Below are 17,017 nucleotides of genomic sequence, written 5' to 3'. Positions count from 1 at the left end.
TGGGGCACAGTCTTTAGACCTTGCGGGCGTGCACAGATCGCAGTGAAATTTTTAGTTTAAGCTTCTTTATTGAAAAGTTAAAACCAGGACTCAAATAAATGTCATTATTTATTTTTTCAACCGCATCATCTGGACTCTTTTTTCATCATGCACCACAAGCGTCAGGAACAGTCAGCCCAGGAGTGCTTCACACTTAAGGTTTAAAACAAAGGATACCGTGGACACTACATATATATATATATATATATATATATATATATATATATATATATATATATATATATATATATATATATATATATATATATATATATATATATATATTTATATATAAAAGTCAATTTAATACCTTTTTGTGAGAAGGATTAGGGCCTTTGAGAAAAAAAAGTCCTTTTTTTTTGTTAAACTATTTTTTTTTATTTTGAAAAAAGTCAGAATTCTGGGATTCAAGTCAGAATTCCCATTTTTGATCTCTAGAATTCAGCAAAGAAAAGGCTGAATTCTGGAATTAAGGTAGATTCCAGCACTAATGTCAGAATTAAAAAATTATCTAACATTTAAAAAGGTCAATCTAAAAAAACCCCTGGGAGGAGGATTAGGGAAATTAAGAAAAAAAATAATTAAAAAAAAAAAATTTTTTTCCTGAGGATTAATGTCAGAATTCTGAAAAAAGGCAGAATTGTGGAATATAGGTCAATTTGGATTTAAGAAGTCAGAATTAATTCATTTTACATTTTAAAAAATTAGTCCAATAAAAACCTCTTGGGAGGAGGATTAGGGCCATTGATAAAAAAATCATTTTTTTAAAATTACAATTTCCTTTCTCAGAAACACGACTTGGTTTTTCAGAATTCAGACTTTAAATCTCAGAATTCTGCAATTAAAAAAAAACATAAATGTTAGATTAAGGTCAATTCTGACTTTTATCTCAGGATTCAGATTTTATCTTACATTAAAAAAACAAAACATTTTATTAGTCAATGAAATACCTTTTTGGGAGGAGGATTAAGGCCATTTGGGAAAAAAAGGGTTTTTATTACTTCTTTTATTTTGAGAAAAAATCAGAACTATGAGGTTAAAGTCAGAATTCTTGCTTCTTTCTGAGAACTCAGACTTTTAATCTCAGAAAAAATAGTAATAAAAAAATTGGACACATTAATTTTAGTGGTCCTAATCCTCTTCAGTATACCTCACAAATTGTGTGAGTTGTTTTTTCTGGCATAATTTCATACTTAGTTAAAAAGATTTGATCAGGACTGAAGCTGGTGATCAGATTCAATCTTTAAAGAGCAGAAAATAAAAAAAAACTTCTGAGTCTGCTCAGAGCTTTGGAGGAACTTTCTTTTACAGGAGCTCAAGGGTTTAAAAGAGTTCAAAGCAACTTTAAACTCTATCCTTTTTTCACAAATCAAAGCAGGTGCTTTAACATCAGGATGAAGATGTTTGGAAAAGTTGGAGAAACTTCCTCAGATCAAACATCCTAAACGTTTGACCTCAGACTGTTTCTTGTATGAACAGTCCAGAGTTTGTTTCTTCCCTCGGAGCAGTTTTCAAATTAAACTCAGGATTAAAAAGGTCAGATGACGCTCCTACGTTTCCCAGCTGCTCGCCACAGACCGTCTTTGTTCTGAGTTATCAGTCAGGGCCAGAGGAAAACAACAGAGACTCCCTGACTTTAACGTCTTATTTCGTCTGGAGGAAGCTGCTCTGATAAAACTTTTTAACACTCCTACCTTCAGCTGTCTGTCTCTCAGCAGCTGTCTCACGGCTCTCTCCGTGTCTCCTCCTGCGGCCAACCACGCCAGCTTGGCCTCGGCTCGAGACAGCTTCACACCTCGCTCCGGCTCCTGTCCGTCTCTGTCTACCGTGGGGTGAATCCCAGAACCCTTTGCTGCATGGCTCAGCTGGACGGACGCTGCCATGGCGCAGATCTCGTCCAGGAGGTGAGGCAGCTCTGACGTGATCCAGTCACAGGGGTTGCTGCCACCGCACATGCAGATGGCGGCGTACACCTCCTCTGGACTGATGCCACGTTTTTCAGCTTCCTGTGAGGAGAAACAGGAAGTTACAGAAAGTATAAATTTTGATTTTAATATGAAAAGAAACTCTTCCAAACATTCCTAGTTTTTTTAGCCTCTCAAAGTCTCTGTGAGGTCATTTTAACTGGTTATTAAACAGTGAACGAAACCTGATTCCTCCTTTTGATCTAAAAAAGCAAACAAGACCTTCAACACAAAGCCCGGAAACTTCTACCTCAATCATTTTTAAGCTTTTCTTTTAGCTTCTAAAGCAAATATTCTCATTTGGTGACACATGTGACTGTCTAAAGAAAACAGGACGTGGTCTTTTACATTCAGTACAAAATCAGTAAAGTGGTCAGAAACTCTTTTCCCTAAAATTCCTCACAGTGGCTTTAACATTTGAAGATTTTAGGCACATTTTGTCTCATTTGAAGATTAGTTTTAAACTTCTGGTTAAACTTTCAAAGACTCTTCAACTTTTATTCAATTTTTTTCCTACAGTTTATGAATCAATTTATCTTTATACAAATAAAAATGCCTCACAGATGGATTAAAAATGATATTTTATAAGATTTTTAACATTTTGGTCTAAAAAATATAATCCAAGATTTGATTAAGCCAGACTAAAGAAGTCAATCCTCTGGCTCAAGGCCTGCAAATCATGAATAAAAAGAGAGGCATTTCCAAATTTGTGGGTCTTTGGCTTTCCTCCCAGCCCACAAAATGTGATATTTAATGACCAAACCTGTACTTAGTAGTGCTTGTGAATGTAAAATCCTGACCTAAAACGAGCTGTTCGGATTTTGGGAGTTTGCTGACGTCAGCGATTCCCTTTTTTGACCAATCAGGAGCAAGTCTGACCTGATTGGTCCACCGGAGCAGATATCCCAGCACCCCCTCCCCGCCCACTCCCCTCCCCGCTGCTGCTCTAGTAGCCATCACTGCTCTGTTTTTGGCTGTAAACAGCCACATAGTTCCATGCAGAAGCTTCCCATCTCAGAAGAAGACAGACTGAGTGTCTAGAGTTCATTTATCGAGGAAATGTTCCAGCTACACTCAGTAAAACTGTGCATGTGTGTGCTAGTCACTTCACGGCCGACTGCTTTTCCAACTTTGGACAGTCCAACAGAGGGCTAGCGAATAGACTGGTCCTGAATCCAGGCGCATTACCAACCATCCTCCAACAAACCTGGGACCCTGGAAATGTGAGTATTTTAAATGCTGTGTGCTGTGGAGCAGATGTAAGAGCTTTTCCTCAGTGTCCCCCCTGTCTCTGTGTTAGCTTCAGGATGCTAACTTTAGCTGCAGTTAGCCTGTTGTTTAAGCCTGTAATGTTATGATAAAGGAGCTTCTCTGTTTTCTAAACATTGTGCACTCGGAGCTCATGGCGCCGCTCTCAGTGACGCTGAAGAGCGGGGCGGTATCAGCAGTGGCTCATTTACATATGAAGGCCACGCCCACTAAATCAGAGCGTTCTGAACAGAGGGGCTATGAGAGCCTGGAAACAATGCTGCTGTGCTTGATTTATTGGCTTTTTGGACCAAAACATGTTACTACCATTTCATGAAGACATCAGTGATCCATATTAAACTGCAGAAAAGGAGCAGAATATGGGACCTTCACAATTAGAAAATCTAAAAATGAGAAAAGCAGCTATTTCCACTAACAAAGCTGAAACCTTTCATTCTTTTTTTTATCCTTTTTTAAGTTGGATGAGAAAAAAAAAAAATTATCACACATACTGTGACGTGTACTGTTCTGTTCATTGGTTTGAGCAAATCTTAAAAAAGAGCAAATAGATCAAAGTGAAGTTTCCTCGGACAAAAATGAAATACTTCAAGTTACTCAGCTCAGAGGACTTTCTTTTCTGTCCGAAACGACAGTCAACTAACTTAAAAAAATCTGACATCTTTAATTTAGTTCTAAGTTAAGAGGCCAACTTAAAGGAGTAAAATTAGATCTTTTTTATGTTTTATAGACCAACAACTCAACTTCTATTAAGCTCAAAGTTTTCTTTAGACTTTAACATGTTTTGTGAGATATATCAGGTCTGACGTACTCTGATCTGGCTGATGAGATTGAGTCCGTCGTCCCTCATGGTCTTCTGCCTCTTCAGCTCCATGTTGACTCTGGGCTTCGGTTGGGGCTTGAACTCTGGCAGAGGTCGATCTTTAGGACAGGACGCCGGAGTCTGCTGCAGCGACTGAGGCAGAGAGACTCCAGCCGTGTCCTTAAAGGGCTGGTTACACATCTCACACACCAGAGCCGGCTTTGTGTTTTCAAAGGTGCAGGCCTGACACATCCACTGTGACAGAGAAGAAATGATAAAGTTTATAATAGTCAAAGTTAATGAGGTCACCAGCAACCTGCCAGTTGGATTTGTACTTGGACTTCCTGCTCTGTTTTTGGTCTCCACCAGCTTCTGAAGCAAATCTTTGGCTCTTTAGATTCTACGTTTTATTCCCTTCACTGTTTGCTGCTCAGTTATTATTCATTCATTTAGTCTATTTATTTGTTGATTTTAGAGGGGTTTTTTTGTCTCTTTTTGTCATTTTTGTATTTGGAGTGGGTCATTTCTTTGTATGGTTCATTTGTTGGTCGTGGACACCAAACTGGTTTTGTCTTCAGTGATATTCTATTATACTACTACTTTTTCTCCTGTGTTTGTCTGGAGATCCTACATGTAACCATGGCCACATTGTTTGCATGTGAACTCAGCTGTTAGCAGCCTGTAGCATATCAGTGCTAACTGGTGCTAGGCCTGATGTTTCCCCACAAAGTGAGGAGAAGGAGGTGAGGGCAACGTGCTGGTTCTCAGGTGTGAGATAAGAAGTGACGATGTGGACCTGTCCTTCCATCCATCGTTATTGGGAACGTAAGATCTATCTCCAATAAGATGGACAAGCTAGCTGTGCTAACCCAGCAACAGAGGGAATACCAGAAGGCAGAGTAGCATCATGCTATTCACAGACATGGCTAACAGAGCTAACACCAGACACCAACGCCACATTGGAGGAGCTTCACCTGCTGTGAGCAGACAGGATCCAGGAGACAGAGACTGAACAGACTGCTGAAGAAGCTCAGTCCTGGACCCTGTGGAGGTGGAGGCTGGCTGACTGGACAATGATGGACAAGCTGTCAGCATCTATTTTCTTATGGAGCTTTTTGCACTTTCTATACACTTTCTTGCTTTTGTTTTCTTGATTGCTGCTGTGACTCCTCCTGAATTTCCCCTCGGGGATAAATAAAGTATTTTCTATTCTATTCTATTTGGATTTTTTAAAGTTCTTTATTTAGAGGATGGCTGTGAGCAGCTAGCAAACTATTAGCCATAGCCAAGTCTACTGCAAGCATGTAGATATCTTGAAACTCTTTTCAACAAAACAAAAAGCCAAAACAAAAAACAGGAAAAAAGATAAACACACCCACAAAAAACCTCTGCTAATTTAGAACTTTCAAATTTTTTGTTATTGAACAAAAATCTACGAAAACTCTGAGAAGTTGCTGCTAGACCGACCTTTGTTCCACACTCAGACAAAGATCCTGGACTGGTCAGCATAGATGGAGCAGGTGGACGCGTGGCCAGACGAGGGCGCTCACACACCTCACAGAGGATGCTGCTGCCTGGATTCATGACTGTGCAGCTCTTACACTGCCACTCTGTGGACACACACACACACACACACACACACATATTCAAACTGCATCTCCGCCAAACTCAAAGTTTTTCATGATTCCTTTAATTTGATTCATTCTCACAAAGTTTTTCCTCCTTTCTCCATCCTGAGTGACGACTCTCACCTGTGCTCAGAGAAACTGACGCGAGGCTTTCCTGAGCATTGGAGGCAGCCGTGGCGAGTCGAGGTCGTTCGCAGGTCGTGCAGAGGACGGCTCGCATCTCGTTCACCGTGGTGCAGTGAGCACACTCCCACGGGGACAGAGACGGACTGAAAGTGACGGAGGAGCAGAAAGATGACATCAGAGGAAAGAAAAGGATGAAGGAACGTAGAGGAATCCTGTTTCTCCTCACCTGGATGTTTTGGCCGGTGTGATGATGTTGCGGTTGTGCCCTTTACGGTCGGGGTGAGAGTGGAAGAGCTTGTCACAGTTCAGACACAGCCTCTGAGCACAGGTGGGGCAGTGTGCGTGCACGGGGGAAATCCCACAGATGCTGCAGGCCTCTGCAGAAAACAAATACAAAGTTAAATAAGACACAAGTCTGAAAGTGAAACAAGCTTCTGTGTCGTAACTATTGTAATTCTCCACACCTTGTTTTGTTTTCTGAATTTTGTCTCTCTTGTGATTGGCTCTTGCAGGATTGCGGTGATAGTAGTCATCGCATGCATCACAAAAAGACTTGCTCTCACAAGACGGGCAAACTAAAGACGCAGGTCCGCCGCACAAATGACACTCCCCGACAGCAGGAGGGCCTGCAGAGATCACAGATACCAGTAAGGATGAAACTGTTAGAATAAGAAGAGCACCACTGTTAGACTAAGAGGTGTGTGTGGGGGGGGCTGCTCGCCTGGTTGTTGTCCACCTCGGATCAGCGTGGGTGAGGGCGACAGAGCCTGAGGGATGTCTTTCTTCTGAGATTCTTCTCCAGGGACGATGGGCGAAGCATCGCACACCGGGGTCTCCTGAAAAAAACAGAATCACAGCCGACACTTTAGAAACACCGAGGGATGAAACACAAAGATCTGACTTGATACAGAACATGTTATGGTGCAATACAGGACAGTGTAATAAGACAGCGAAATGTGACACAATAGCCGCGTTTACACCAAGCAGATCGGTTCGGTTCGTCACGGTATGGCACACATTTTGTGGCGTTTCCATTGACTTATCCCGGGACAGATCCCCAAATAACCGAGACGAGCCGTCCCACTTTTTTGGGACCCTTCCGTATGGGTGCCAGACTAAACCGATCCGCTCTCAGAAGATGGAGCTGCAACACTGCATTGGTCAAAAGAACCGTCACTTAACCCACGACAGCGGCTGCTTTTCTCCTGGCGGCTCAGAGACTTCTCTGAAACAAAGCTTGATTGTTCTTTGTATCAAAGCGCTACATGCCAATCACAGAGAGGACGATATGCTGCATGTCTCACATCTGTGCTCTTTGTTTACTGTGTCCCGTTTTTCTTCTTCGTTGGATTTATTAGCAGGGTAGAGCTGCTACGGCATCATGCTATTATTTAACAGATGCGGCTTTCGGCGTCCAGCTTACACGCCGCCTATCATGAGAGGGCACAGTTTGCTGTGGAAACACAAACAGGATCAGGCTTAACTGTACCAAACCGTGCCAAACCGTACTGAACTGAACTGGACTGCTTGGTGGAAACATGGCTAATGAGATAGGACATGATTCAGTGCGATACCATACAGTTATGTAGAGCAAATCTATAACACAACTAAGGATGCCAATCGAATTCTGTCAAACGTACCGGGTACTGATTCATGGAAAATCAAAAGGCACCATATTTAGGTATCCAAAAGCATCTTTGTGACTGTGAGGGAGTGGAAGAGTAGGAGATTTTCCATGCTGGACATGAACACAGCATTACAAGGTTATATATTGAAGAATGAATATGTTATATTAAAAAAATTGAGATTTTATTATTAAAGAAATTTGAAAAAAATTTACCACATAAACACAAAAAGCTCCTTAATTTGGTACCGTTGAGTACCAATACTGATTGCCAGGTACTTGGATTGGTACCGTATCGTTTCCAATGTGAAAGGTACCCATCCCTAAATACATTACCCAGTGTAATACAAAGCAGTTCAATTCTACACGTTAAACTACAGATTAATTAGTTACACCACAAATTAATGCGTTACAAAAATTAACGCAAGATTAATGAAAGCATATGGACATTTCAGTGCTGGCAAGTTGAAGGATCTGTGCATGGCAGTGTCACTTCACGCATGCGCCACTAATCAAACCAAACAAAGCCAAGGTAACAACAGAAATGTGTAAGGCTAGCAAAATTTCGCAAGGGCCTTTTAAACGGCAAATTTATTTACAAAAAAAATGTAGACAGAAAAGTCAACAAAAACACGATTATTTGTAGCTTATTTAAAAAAGGATTTTCACATCACCGAAGCTGCTCCAGCCTGACGTATCATAAAAAATATAGAACTTTTTGGACAAAATGCCCTGTCTTAGGTTTTATTCAATCACCAATAAAAATGTGGATTTACAAATCTTCTCTTCCTCCTAGAATTCAAATTTCTTTATTTGGAGACTTTAAGCAGATATGAGATTAAAACGCGATTAATTAGATCAATTGAAAATTGTGTAATTAATTAGATTAATTTTTTTAACTGCCTGACAGCATTAGTTGTGATACCATAAAAACCATGCAGCATGACACAACATGATGAAATTCAGTGCTATACAATACAGTGTGATACGATCCTGAGCTATAAGCTACTATGACGTTATGTAATACCATTCCATAGCATACCATGCGTGAGACACAATCTGGTATGGTGCGAAAGGATATAACAAGATGCATTGGGATACAATATTTTAAGGAGCAATGTGATTCAGTGGGGTACGATAAAGTGCAGTAGGATAAGATACCATATGATAAGGTGTGAATCAATGCCACATATGTGAATGTATGCATTTAAAATCTATGTATTTAATAGGTTTTGATATAAACCGGTGTGATGCAACAGGATGAAATTAAAAATAGAAGGTGACGTGATTAAATAGTTTAAGTTAAATAGGTTAAGACCGGATAATATGCAAGATTTGTTGGAAGATGATATGATCTGGTACGATAAGAGTCTAAATAAGGATAATAAAATGTAACATGTCAGGCTTTGGAAAACAGCTACTGCGACTGCTTGCACACACCTGCTGGGTGATAAATGGGATGGTATCTTTGAAGTACTCTGGCTGAGGATGGTTGCCCTAAACAAACAAAGACATGGATGAGTTTCAACACAAAACAACACAGATCACAGATGTTTAAGGTAATATAAACAGTTAAAACACCTGCAGGAGCAAGTCCAGCTCAGCACGAAAGGCCATGACCTCAAGAGTCAGTGCAGCAACTTTTTCAGTATCTGGTTCAGAGACTTCATCCGGGAAACTGAGGCCGTCAATCTGCTGGTTGGTGTAACCGTACAGATACAAAACTCTGCGACCTCCCTGGAAACAGTACAACAAGGATTAAAACAGAGACTTTGAGTAACTTCAGCTTTGGGAGCAGAGAAGATTCTGGGATCCTTCCTCACCTTGATTGAATCCACCGTCCTTTTGAAGGTGGGGTTGTTATGCTTGACGTTCCTCCAGAACTTGGGCCTAGCAGGGTTTGTGAGGTTACAGCCGTACTTCTCCAGGACACTCAAGGCCTTAACCAGTCTACTCAAGGACTCCACAACCTGAGGGGGAGGAAAAGTCAGTTTAGTGATTCTTCATAACCCAGAATTTGAGTCATAAAGGTTTCATTTTAAAAGTGAATATCGCAACATTCAAGAACACAATAGCTCCAATGTTTTTGATTTAATTAATGGATTTGAAGTATTTTTATCTGCTCTTTTTCATCATCAAATGTAAAAAAAAAGAAAAACAAGCTGGATTGAGCCTTGAATACTGACAATAAGCTCAGTTAGATAAATCTTTACCTCCTGTCTGCCGCGGATCACTATGTTCTCCCTCAGCATGGTCTCGACTCCAAAGTGGCGGTACTTCTCCGACAGAGGCATGGGAGTGTTGGCCATTGTCTGAACCTCAGTCTTTACATCCTGAGCAGAGCCTGAGGAGGCGAGGATCGACTCCGCTCTCCTCCTCACTTCCTCCAGCTGCTCGGAAGCAGAGCTGGTGCTCATCGCTGTGGGGATGACAGGAATTTAGTGCAAGTTGTCAAACACAGGGAACTGTGTCTCTGTTTTGGGACTTTTTGTAGTCGTCATAATGTGAAAAACTGAGTATTTCCTCCTGAAACCAACAGCAAATATTTACAACAAATACCCTCAGTGAGGATGAAATGTTATTGTAAATATTACTCATGCTCGTCAACAGGAGGTGTTAAGGGAAACAGAAAGCAGAAATCCCCTACAGAAGCTTAAGATGTCACTTTGATTGATGGAAAATGAGACAAACTAAGCTTAATCTTGATATTTCACATTATTAGTAAAATAGTAGCTACTATAGAAAGACAGATGATGATGATGAAATGTTTGCAACAACTTCTCTTATAATCTCCCCACATGATGACATAAGGAAAGTCCTGATTGCTCATAAGTTAACTCTTCTTAAGATCTACAGTACGTTGTAAACATGACAGCTGAACATTACAGCATACACGCAACACTGTCGTCATTTCTCTGAACAATAATATATCAAATATTAAAACTTCAGGTGAAAGTTTTGAATCTTTTGTTTGCGGAAAACTCAGTTCCCAGAAGTGAATGTTACTTGAAACCGAAACTTTCTGACATTTAAAAAACGCAGCGTTAACATCTCAGATACATACCTGCTGAATAAAGTCACAGTCTGTACGAACTCCCACAGTTTTCCTTTCTTACATGTACTTAAGTAAAGTTTCTGCTCCCTTCATCAATAAAATAGGACGTATTCTAAGCTCATTATAACAAACCAGCACTGGGGTAGTGTTGTCTGTGGATCTGACGTTAGCTTTCAACACGGAAGTCGGGTTTGATGTTTTGACATGCGCAGAACCGCTTTGTAGCACATTTCGTTGGGTAGCACTTTTCGATGGAACATCTTCAGAGGCTCATTCTTCCACGTAGTTTATGGAAATAATGGAATGATAGGATATTCATTCCATAGTACTTCGCTTTATTTTTCCATAACAATACTAAATACTAATAAAAAAAAACACTGCTTGGAATTGGAAGACCAGCGAAACAGAAAGGGAAAAAAAACTAGTCAGATTTTTTTTTTTTTTTTAAAAGAAAAAAAAAAGACAAACAAAATAAATATAATAATTTTTATTTTCTAGCCAACATACCCTTATACAAAATTAATTCATTTTTCTAATACTTTCTGTCGAATAAATAAATAGAATAAATAAATATTCACAATAAAGTTTTTGAGGAAGACATTTCTCATGGAACCTCATCAAAATCTAAATATAACAAATAATAAATAATTGCCAGCTGGTTAGAAAGAAACTATTATCATTGATAATGTTAATGTCTTTAAAAAAAAACCTCAAAACCTACCTTTTTTGTCGAGCTTTTACCTGAATTACCTTTTAGTGTTTTATTTTTATTTTAAGTACGGACCTTTTTTTATTATTTTATCTTGTCTTATTTATTTATTTATTTATTTATTTATTTATTTATCTTTTCTTTTTTTTTTTTAAATCTTTTATACTTTCCGTATTTAATTATCTAGTTTTCCTGTTTTATTCTTCATTTATATGTGTGTGTATATATATATATATATATATATATATATATATATATATATATATATATATATATATATATATATATATATATATATATATATCTATATATATATATATATCTATATATATATATATATACATAAACTTAATTTCAAGTATTTTTTTATTTCTAATTCTTAAAAATCATTTTCTTATTTTATATTATGATATATATTCAATTAGATACTTTTTACCTAACCTCTAGTGTTTTCTTATTTTTAAACCTTTAAGATGGTGTTTCCTCAGTACGTACTGGGTACAGCAGTGTGCTTTGTTATTGTCTTTTATCTATGTTGCTTTTTATTAACACTGTGTATGGGTTGCTGTGTGGGTCGGTTTCGGGGCTGGGTGGAGTGGGTTTGGGGTATAATTCTTTTATTTAATTCATGTGTCTGTTTGTAAAGCACTTTGTGCTACATTTCATTCGTATGAAAAATGCTATATAAATAAATTTTGATTGAATAATAATAATAATAAAGTAGAATAAGTAAAGTGATCCCTGTGTTTAGTTTTTGATACCCTTCGATAATTTTGAATTGATGTAATCACGTTTTTAATAGAAGCCCAACTGAAGCAACAGTCTGGCAACAATGTTTACTTATACGCGCTTTCTTGGCGTTCTTACTTTTTTGGACTTCAGGGGCTCCGTAGTTTCTAAACTTAAGCCTGTACAGATAAACTAAACACCTTATCCACAGTTAAGGTTTTCTGGCACAGGCTGTTAGCTCTGAGATAAATATCTGAGCCATATGTAGTGACTCAGCGATGAATGAAAGGCCTACTTTATAACATTTATCATCTTAAGAGTTAATTAAACCGTCTTTTTTTGTATTAAGAGCACAGGTTTTAAGTCTTTAACGCCCTACTTTTTGGAGAGGAGGGACACAGTGGGAGGCGCAATTAAACTGCATCATCCGACAGCATATCGAAAGTAAAGTCAATGAGGAAATAGAAAAACCCGTCTCGAGATATTCAGTACTCACTCGGACTTGCTAACGTTTATTTCCATTAATAAGAGTCAAACAGACTCATTTATTCGTCCTTACCTTGAACAATCTTTTTCACCATGCCGAAGACAGCTGTTCTGAAAATAAGTAGCGCGAGTGCAACTCAGGTAAGTTCCGTCTCACTTCAAAGCTCTGCAGCAAGATGTGACACATGAGGTACCTGTAAAAGCCTGTTATGTTAAAAAAAAAAAAGGATTGCACGGAGTTTTGGGACTTTAAAGGACATATTTATGTCAAATATAGTCAACCACGTTGGATCAGACAAAAGGAAAGTCTCCTGTAAGAGGAAAACGAAAGTAAATCCAAACATGAGTCAGCATTTAGAATATTCACGTATTAACTCTTTTGTCTTTATTATCTTATAGGTGGAGAATTTCCGTCAGTCGCTGTTTCAGGAGGTTTGTCATACTTTTTAAAAAATATTTTTTTGTCTAGATTTATGTATCATTGATTTTTTTTTTTACTTTGAACTTGTTTTTCTTTCTATATTTTTCAGGTAGAGACTTTGTTCTCCAGCCTCCTTCCTCAGAAGATTATCCAGCTGGATGCTCTGCTCAGGGTCAGCAAGTTCACTACATCCACACTCATGCAGAATCACAACAATAACATTATCATCAGGATTTTAAAGGAGACAGGCATTAATCAGAACATATGAAAGCTCAAGCCTTTAATAACTGTGGAATAACCTGTTTTTGTGATAAATAACCCGCTGCTTTAACCCTTAACTCTTCTAATGTGTGTTTTCAGGATGATGCCTTCAATGTCACAGACATGTCCTGCCTCCAGGCTCCCCTGGACATCCCTATACCGGACCCTCCCTCCCCAGAGGATGAGGTGAGACCTGCTCATTCATCTCTCTTTAACTCAGCTTTTGTTATAATTAATGTGCTGTAATATTTATTAAAATTGTAAACTTGTTTCGAAGGAAATGGAGACGGATGAGAATGATGATGATGAGAAGAAGAAGAAGAAAAGTAAAAACAGATTGCATACTTTTTTGTCGTCATTGTGAAGGGTAACAGGTAGCATGTGACACTGTCTTAAGTCTTCTATCTGTCCTCCAGCTCCAAAGTGTGGCTTCATTAAGGGGAATGAGAAGATCTTGGCTCTTGTAGAGAGAGTGAAACCAGAAGTCGTGGCTTTGAGAGAAGCCATCATTCTTGTAAGTTTATCACTCTAATGACAAGACAACTTCTGAAACATTTTTTTCTCTGCAAACCTGACTAAATTATATTTATTTTTTTAACTTAAAAATTCTGCTGCGTTTGTAAGGTCTCCAGCTGGATTCAGCACCTCATCCCAAAAATAGAAGATGGAAATGACTTTGGAGTCGCAATCCAGGTACATTTTTGTGTCCGAGATTAAGAGGTACAGTTGTGTCAGTGTTTGTTTGATCATGAAATAAAGTTTTGTTGTTTTTTTAACAGGAGAAAATCTTGGAGAGAATCACAGCTGTGAGGACAAAGGTTGAAACTTTCCTGTCTCTTATCAACAAGTAAGTTGGAGAAAACTTCTTGGAAATGAGAGAAAAAAAAACCCTGTCATACCTGCAGTTTGTGTCCAGTTTATAACTTCTGTTATATTTTCCAGGTATTTCACAGAGAGGGGAGATGCTGTTGCAAAGGCTTCCAAAGAAACTCACGTTGTAAGTGCCAGCAGTGTCCTAGTTGCAGTTAAAAACCCTGTCTATGGGAAGAAACTTTCACTCAGCTCTCTCTGACTTGCAGATGGACTACCGCTTGATGGTCCACGAGAAGGACCACAACATCTACTCTGAGATCAGAATGATCCTTTTCGACATTCGCGGCTTCTACGTAAGATCCATCTGCCTCAGTCTCACAACACTTCATGCTGTTACGGTAAAACTTTAAACCCTTCCTCTCTTTTCTGTAGGCCGAGCTTTACGACGTCATCAGCAAGAATCTGGACAAGGTGACCAATCCCAAAGGAGAGGAGAAGCCTTCCATGTACTGAAGCGGACTCTGCAGTGACCTGCTGTTTATTTTTCCTGTGTGGAATTATTACAAATCATCTCTCATCATCTCTTTTTTTCAATAGATTCTCCATGAACATCCAAAACATTTTCCAATTTAGCATTTTCTCCCCAGAAAGGTTTTAACACTGCCGGTCTATCATGGCACTTTAGGGTTTTTTTTTTCACTGACCTTTGCACTAAATTGTTAAACTATGAGTTTAGAAAAAATAATAAAAGAAAAACTGTTTTTCCAAACTGTGTGATTCTCATTTATTTCATTTAAGAACAAAAAAAAAACACATATTCTTACATAATTTGATTCTTCTTAGAACCGTGGTACAAAAATATTATCCTCACTCAACAATGAGAAGGAATGGTTGAAAATAAAATCAAAATAAGGACACAAAGGGAAAACGTTTTTACCCACAACACAAAACTGTATCTTGTCTAACGCAGGGTGGTTTTCATACTTCAGGGCCTTCTCCTCCAGGTATGAGCTGCAAAAAACACAAAAGCATACAAATATGAGACACACGCTGAGGGGAAGTGAAGTGGCACCACACACGCAGGATATTTACATACCATGGTGATGTTATTGCCGTTAAGGAGAATCTGGTCCAGTTTGGTTATCCTCCTTCCCTCTGGTGTGATTTCACTGAAACACAAAAACAACAGTTAGTTAATTCAGAAAAAAGGGTAACAGTAGCTCCAAAGCAAAAACAACAAAAAGCACTTACAACTCCGTCACATCCTCCAGGACCATGTCTGAAAAACTGAGTAAAGGGCAAACACCTAGATATGATTCAGATCACACTCTGCAGTCATGCAAATAAACATTAACAATTTAGTTTTTCTGTTTTGGGTTGGATCGTAGCGTGAAAGGATACTGACAAAGTCATCAAATCCCAGCAAGGTGCCGACAATTTCTTTGTCCGTTTTCATGACGATGTGAATTCTGGAGCCGATACATTTGTCCACAAGCTCTGAGACGAGAAAAACACAGGGATGAAAATAGCAAAAATGTTTTTTTTTTTTTTTTTTTACCAAAGTAAAGTGTTTACTTACAACAGAGGAAACAGTTGCAAATTAATGAATACAGGTTGAAAAAAAAACCTTAATTTAAGGAAACTATCTCTTATTTTTTAACACCGTAGGAAGTTTTTTTTGTAAACCCACCAAGTATTTCGAAGACTTGTAATCCTTAACTTCAAAACTTGAACTGGTTCCACGTTAAAAATATCAAATATCATTATTTATATACGTTTTTAGGGGTCAAAGACTGTAAGTTAGACAAACCTAGAAATTTAAAGAAGACTGTAATTGCTCTGTCACATTTTAACTCAACCTTATTTTGCCGTTACAGGAAAATGTAAGAATTGATATGACATATGGATAAAACCACTCAGAGGACGCAATAATAATCAGCATATTTTATAATTATCATTCCGTAATGCATGCAACATTTTCAGGATTTGGTTTTAATAACAATTAATAATGTATGAATTAACCTCATAAAGCTCTCAATCATTAACCTGCCACTGTTAACATCTCTAGCATGCGTTTGCGCCTGAATGCATGAAAACAGCGTTTATAGGCGAATTAAACATAAGTTATACCCAAACTACGTTCCGGGATTGAACACTAGATATTCCAACAAATTGATGATAAGTCGTTTGGAATAAAAATGTATAATTTTAAAGAATTAACAAACCAAGTGGAAGTAACTGTGAAGGGTTTGTTGCTGGAGTAGCCGCCATCTTCATTCAATGATCTCTACAGACGGAAGCAATCGAAAAATGACGATAAGGAGCCAGGCCATAGCAATCAAAATGGAACTGCATCAGTAAGCAGTGAAATAAAACAGTTGATACATTTTATTTTACTATGAATACGATTCACATTACAACAGTAGTTTAAAATATTTGAATATCAAACTGTGTATTTTAATTAGTTTCTTAAGGACGGAGCTGCTTTTATAATGCGTGCATAGTTGACGTCACTTTTTAAACTGTAACAAAGAGGAAAAGATGGGTTGAGATAACAAGCCGCCACAGTTTTATGTGACAGATGCTCGTTTCGTTACGTGCAGTGTGTGTTTCACATTATTGTTTTTTTTTCTTCAAATTTTAAATAAAATCTTAAAATGGAAGAATGGAAGAAAGTCGAAATTAAGAGATAAAGCACAGTTTTGAAATAATATGTCACAAGTATGAGTTTCCTTTTTCGTATTTTACCTGTTGGAAACAGACTTAAATGAATTTTGACTTATTTCCTTAAAATCTTGAATTATCATTTCGTTATTATTTTTATCATTATTAATATTACCATTTTAATTCAATGTTTTATGGTAGTTTTTTTTTTCACCTGACGGAAACTGACTACGTTCCTGCGACGTACAGTAACTGACAAAATGTTACGCTACGCATGGACATACTATAAGATGTCAGTGTTAAACTTTCAAACTGAAGAAATTACCAAATTTCTGTCCTCCTTTTTCCACCTAAAGCACCGAAGAAGTTAAAATCCGCTTTTAACGTCCCTGGAAGCACGGTAAAGCCTGTGTAGCAGGGAACTCTCTTG

General features: G+C 38.1%; 3 protein-coding genes across 3 annotated transcripts in view; 1 reads left to right on the top strand and 2 right to left on the bottom strand.

Moving 5' to 3' along the window:
• Positions 1-10,676, bottom strand: part of LOC141807235 (E3 ubiquitin-protein ligase RNF31-like) — a 35,422-nt gene extending 24,746 nt beyond the window's left edge. The window contains exons 1-12 of the mRNA XM_074693074.1: positions 10,514-10,676; positions 9,663-9,868; positions 9,273-9,419; positions 9,031-9,186; positions 8,890-8,946; positions 6,547-6,661; positions 6,290-6,451; positions 6,052-6,202; positions 5,823-5,968; positions 5,539-5,681; positions 4,081-4,326; positions 1,734-2,045 (exon numbers count right to left, since the gene is read on the bottom strand). Of these exons, the coding sequence (XP_074549175.1) occupies positions 1,734-2,045; positions 4,081-4,326; positions 5,539-5,681; positions 5,823-5,968; positions 6,052-6,202; positions 6,290-6,451; positions 6,547-6,661; positions 8,890-8,946; positions 9,031-9,186; positions 9,273-9,419; positions 9,663-9,866 (1,839 nt within the window). The 5' untranslated portion in view covers positions 9,867-9,868; positions 10,514-10,676. The remainder of the gene's footprint in view (positions 1-1,733; positions 2,046-4,080; positions 4,327-5,538; positions 5,682-5,822; positions 5,969-6,051; positions 6,203-6,289; positions 6,452-6,546; positions 6,662-8,889; positions 8,947-9,030; positions 9,187-9,272; positions 9,420-9,662; positions 9,869-10,513) is intronic.
• Positions 10,677-12,152: 1,476 nt separating this feature from the next.
• Positions 12,153-14,642, top strand: psme2 (proteasome activator subunit 2). The gene is made up of 11 exons (XM_074693360.1): positions 12,153-12,569; positions 12,828-12,860; positions 12,959-13,021; positions 13,210-13,296; positions 13,388-13,436; positions 13,527-13,624; positions 13,735-13,803; positions 13,890-13,957; positions 14,053-14,107; positions 14,190-14,276; positions 14,356-14,642. Exons 1-11 carry the CDS (start codon positions 12,522-12,524, stop codon positions 14,434-14,436), a joined length of 738 nt encoding a protein of 245 aa, XP_074549461.1. The 5' UTR covers positions 12,153-12,521; the 3' UTR covers positions 14,437-14,642.
• Positions 14,643-14,738: 96 nt separating this feature from the next.
• Positions 14,739-16,226, bottom strand: lsm5 (LSM5 homolog, U6 small nuclear RNA and mRNA degradation associated). The gene is made up of 5 exons (XM_074693361.1): positions 16,149-16,226; positions 15,325-15,420; positions 15,175-15,202; positions 15,020-15,092; positions 14,739-14,934 (listed from the first exon to the last, which is right to left on the bottom strand). Exons 1-5 carry the CDS (start codon positions 16,198-16,200, stop codon positions 14,902-14,904), a joined length of 282 nt encoding a protein of 93 aa, XP_074549462.1. The 5' UTR covers positions 16,201-16,226; the 3' UTR covers positions 14,739-14,901.
• Between the last annotated feature and the right edge of the window lie 791 nt (positions 16,227-17,017).

This window comes from Halichoeres trimaculatus, unplaced genomic scaffold, assembly GCF_033239565.1.
Source record: "Halichoeres trimaculatus isolate MK-OKI-2021-1 unplaced genomic scaffold, fHalTri1.1 fHalTri1_scaffold_18, whole genome shotgun sequence".
NCBI lineage: Eukaryota > Metazoa > Chordata > Actinopteri > Labriformes > Labridae > Halichoeres > Halichoeres trimaculatus.
This window is presented reverse-complemented; position numbering and strand designations above follow the sequence as displayed.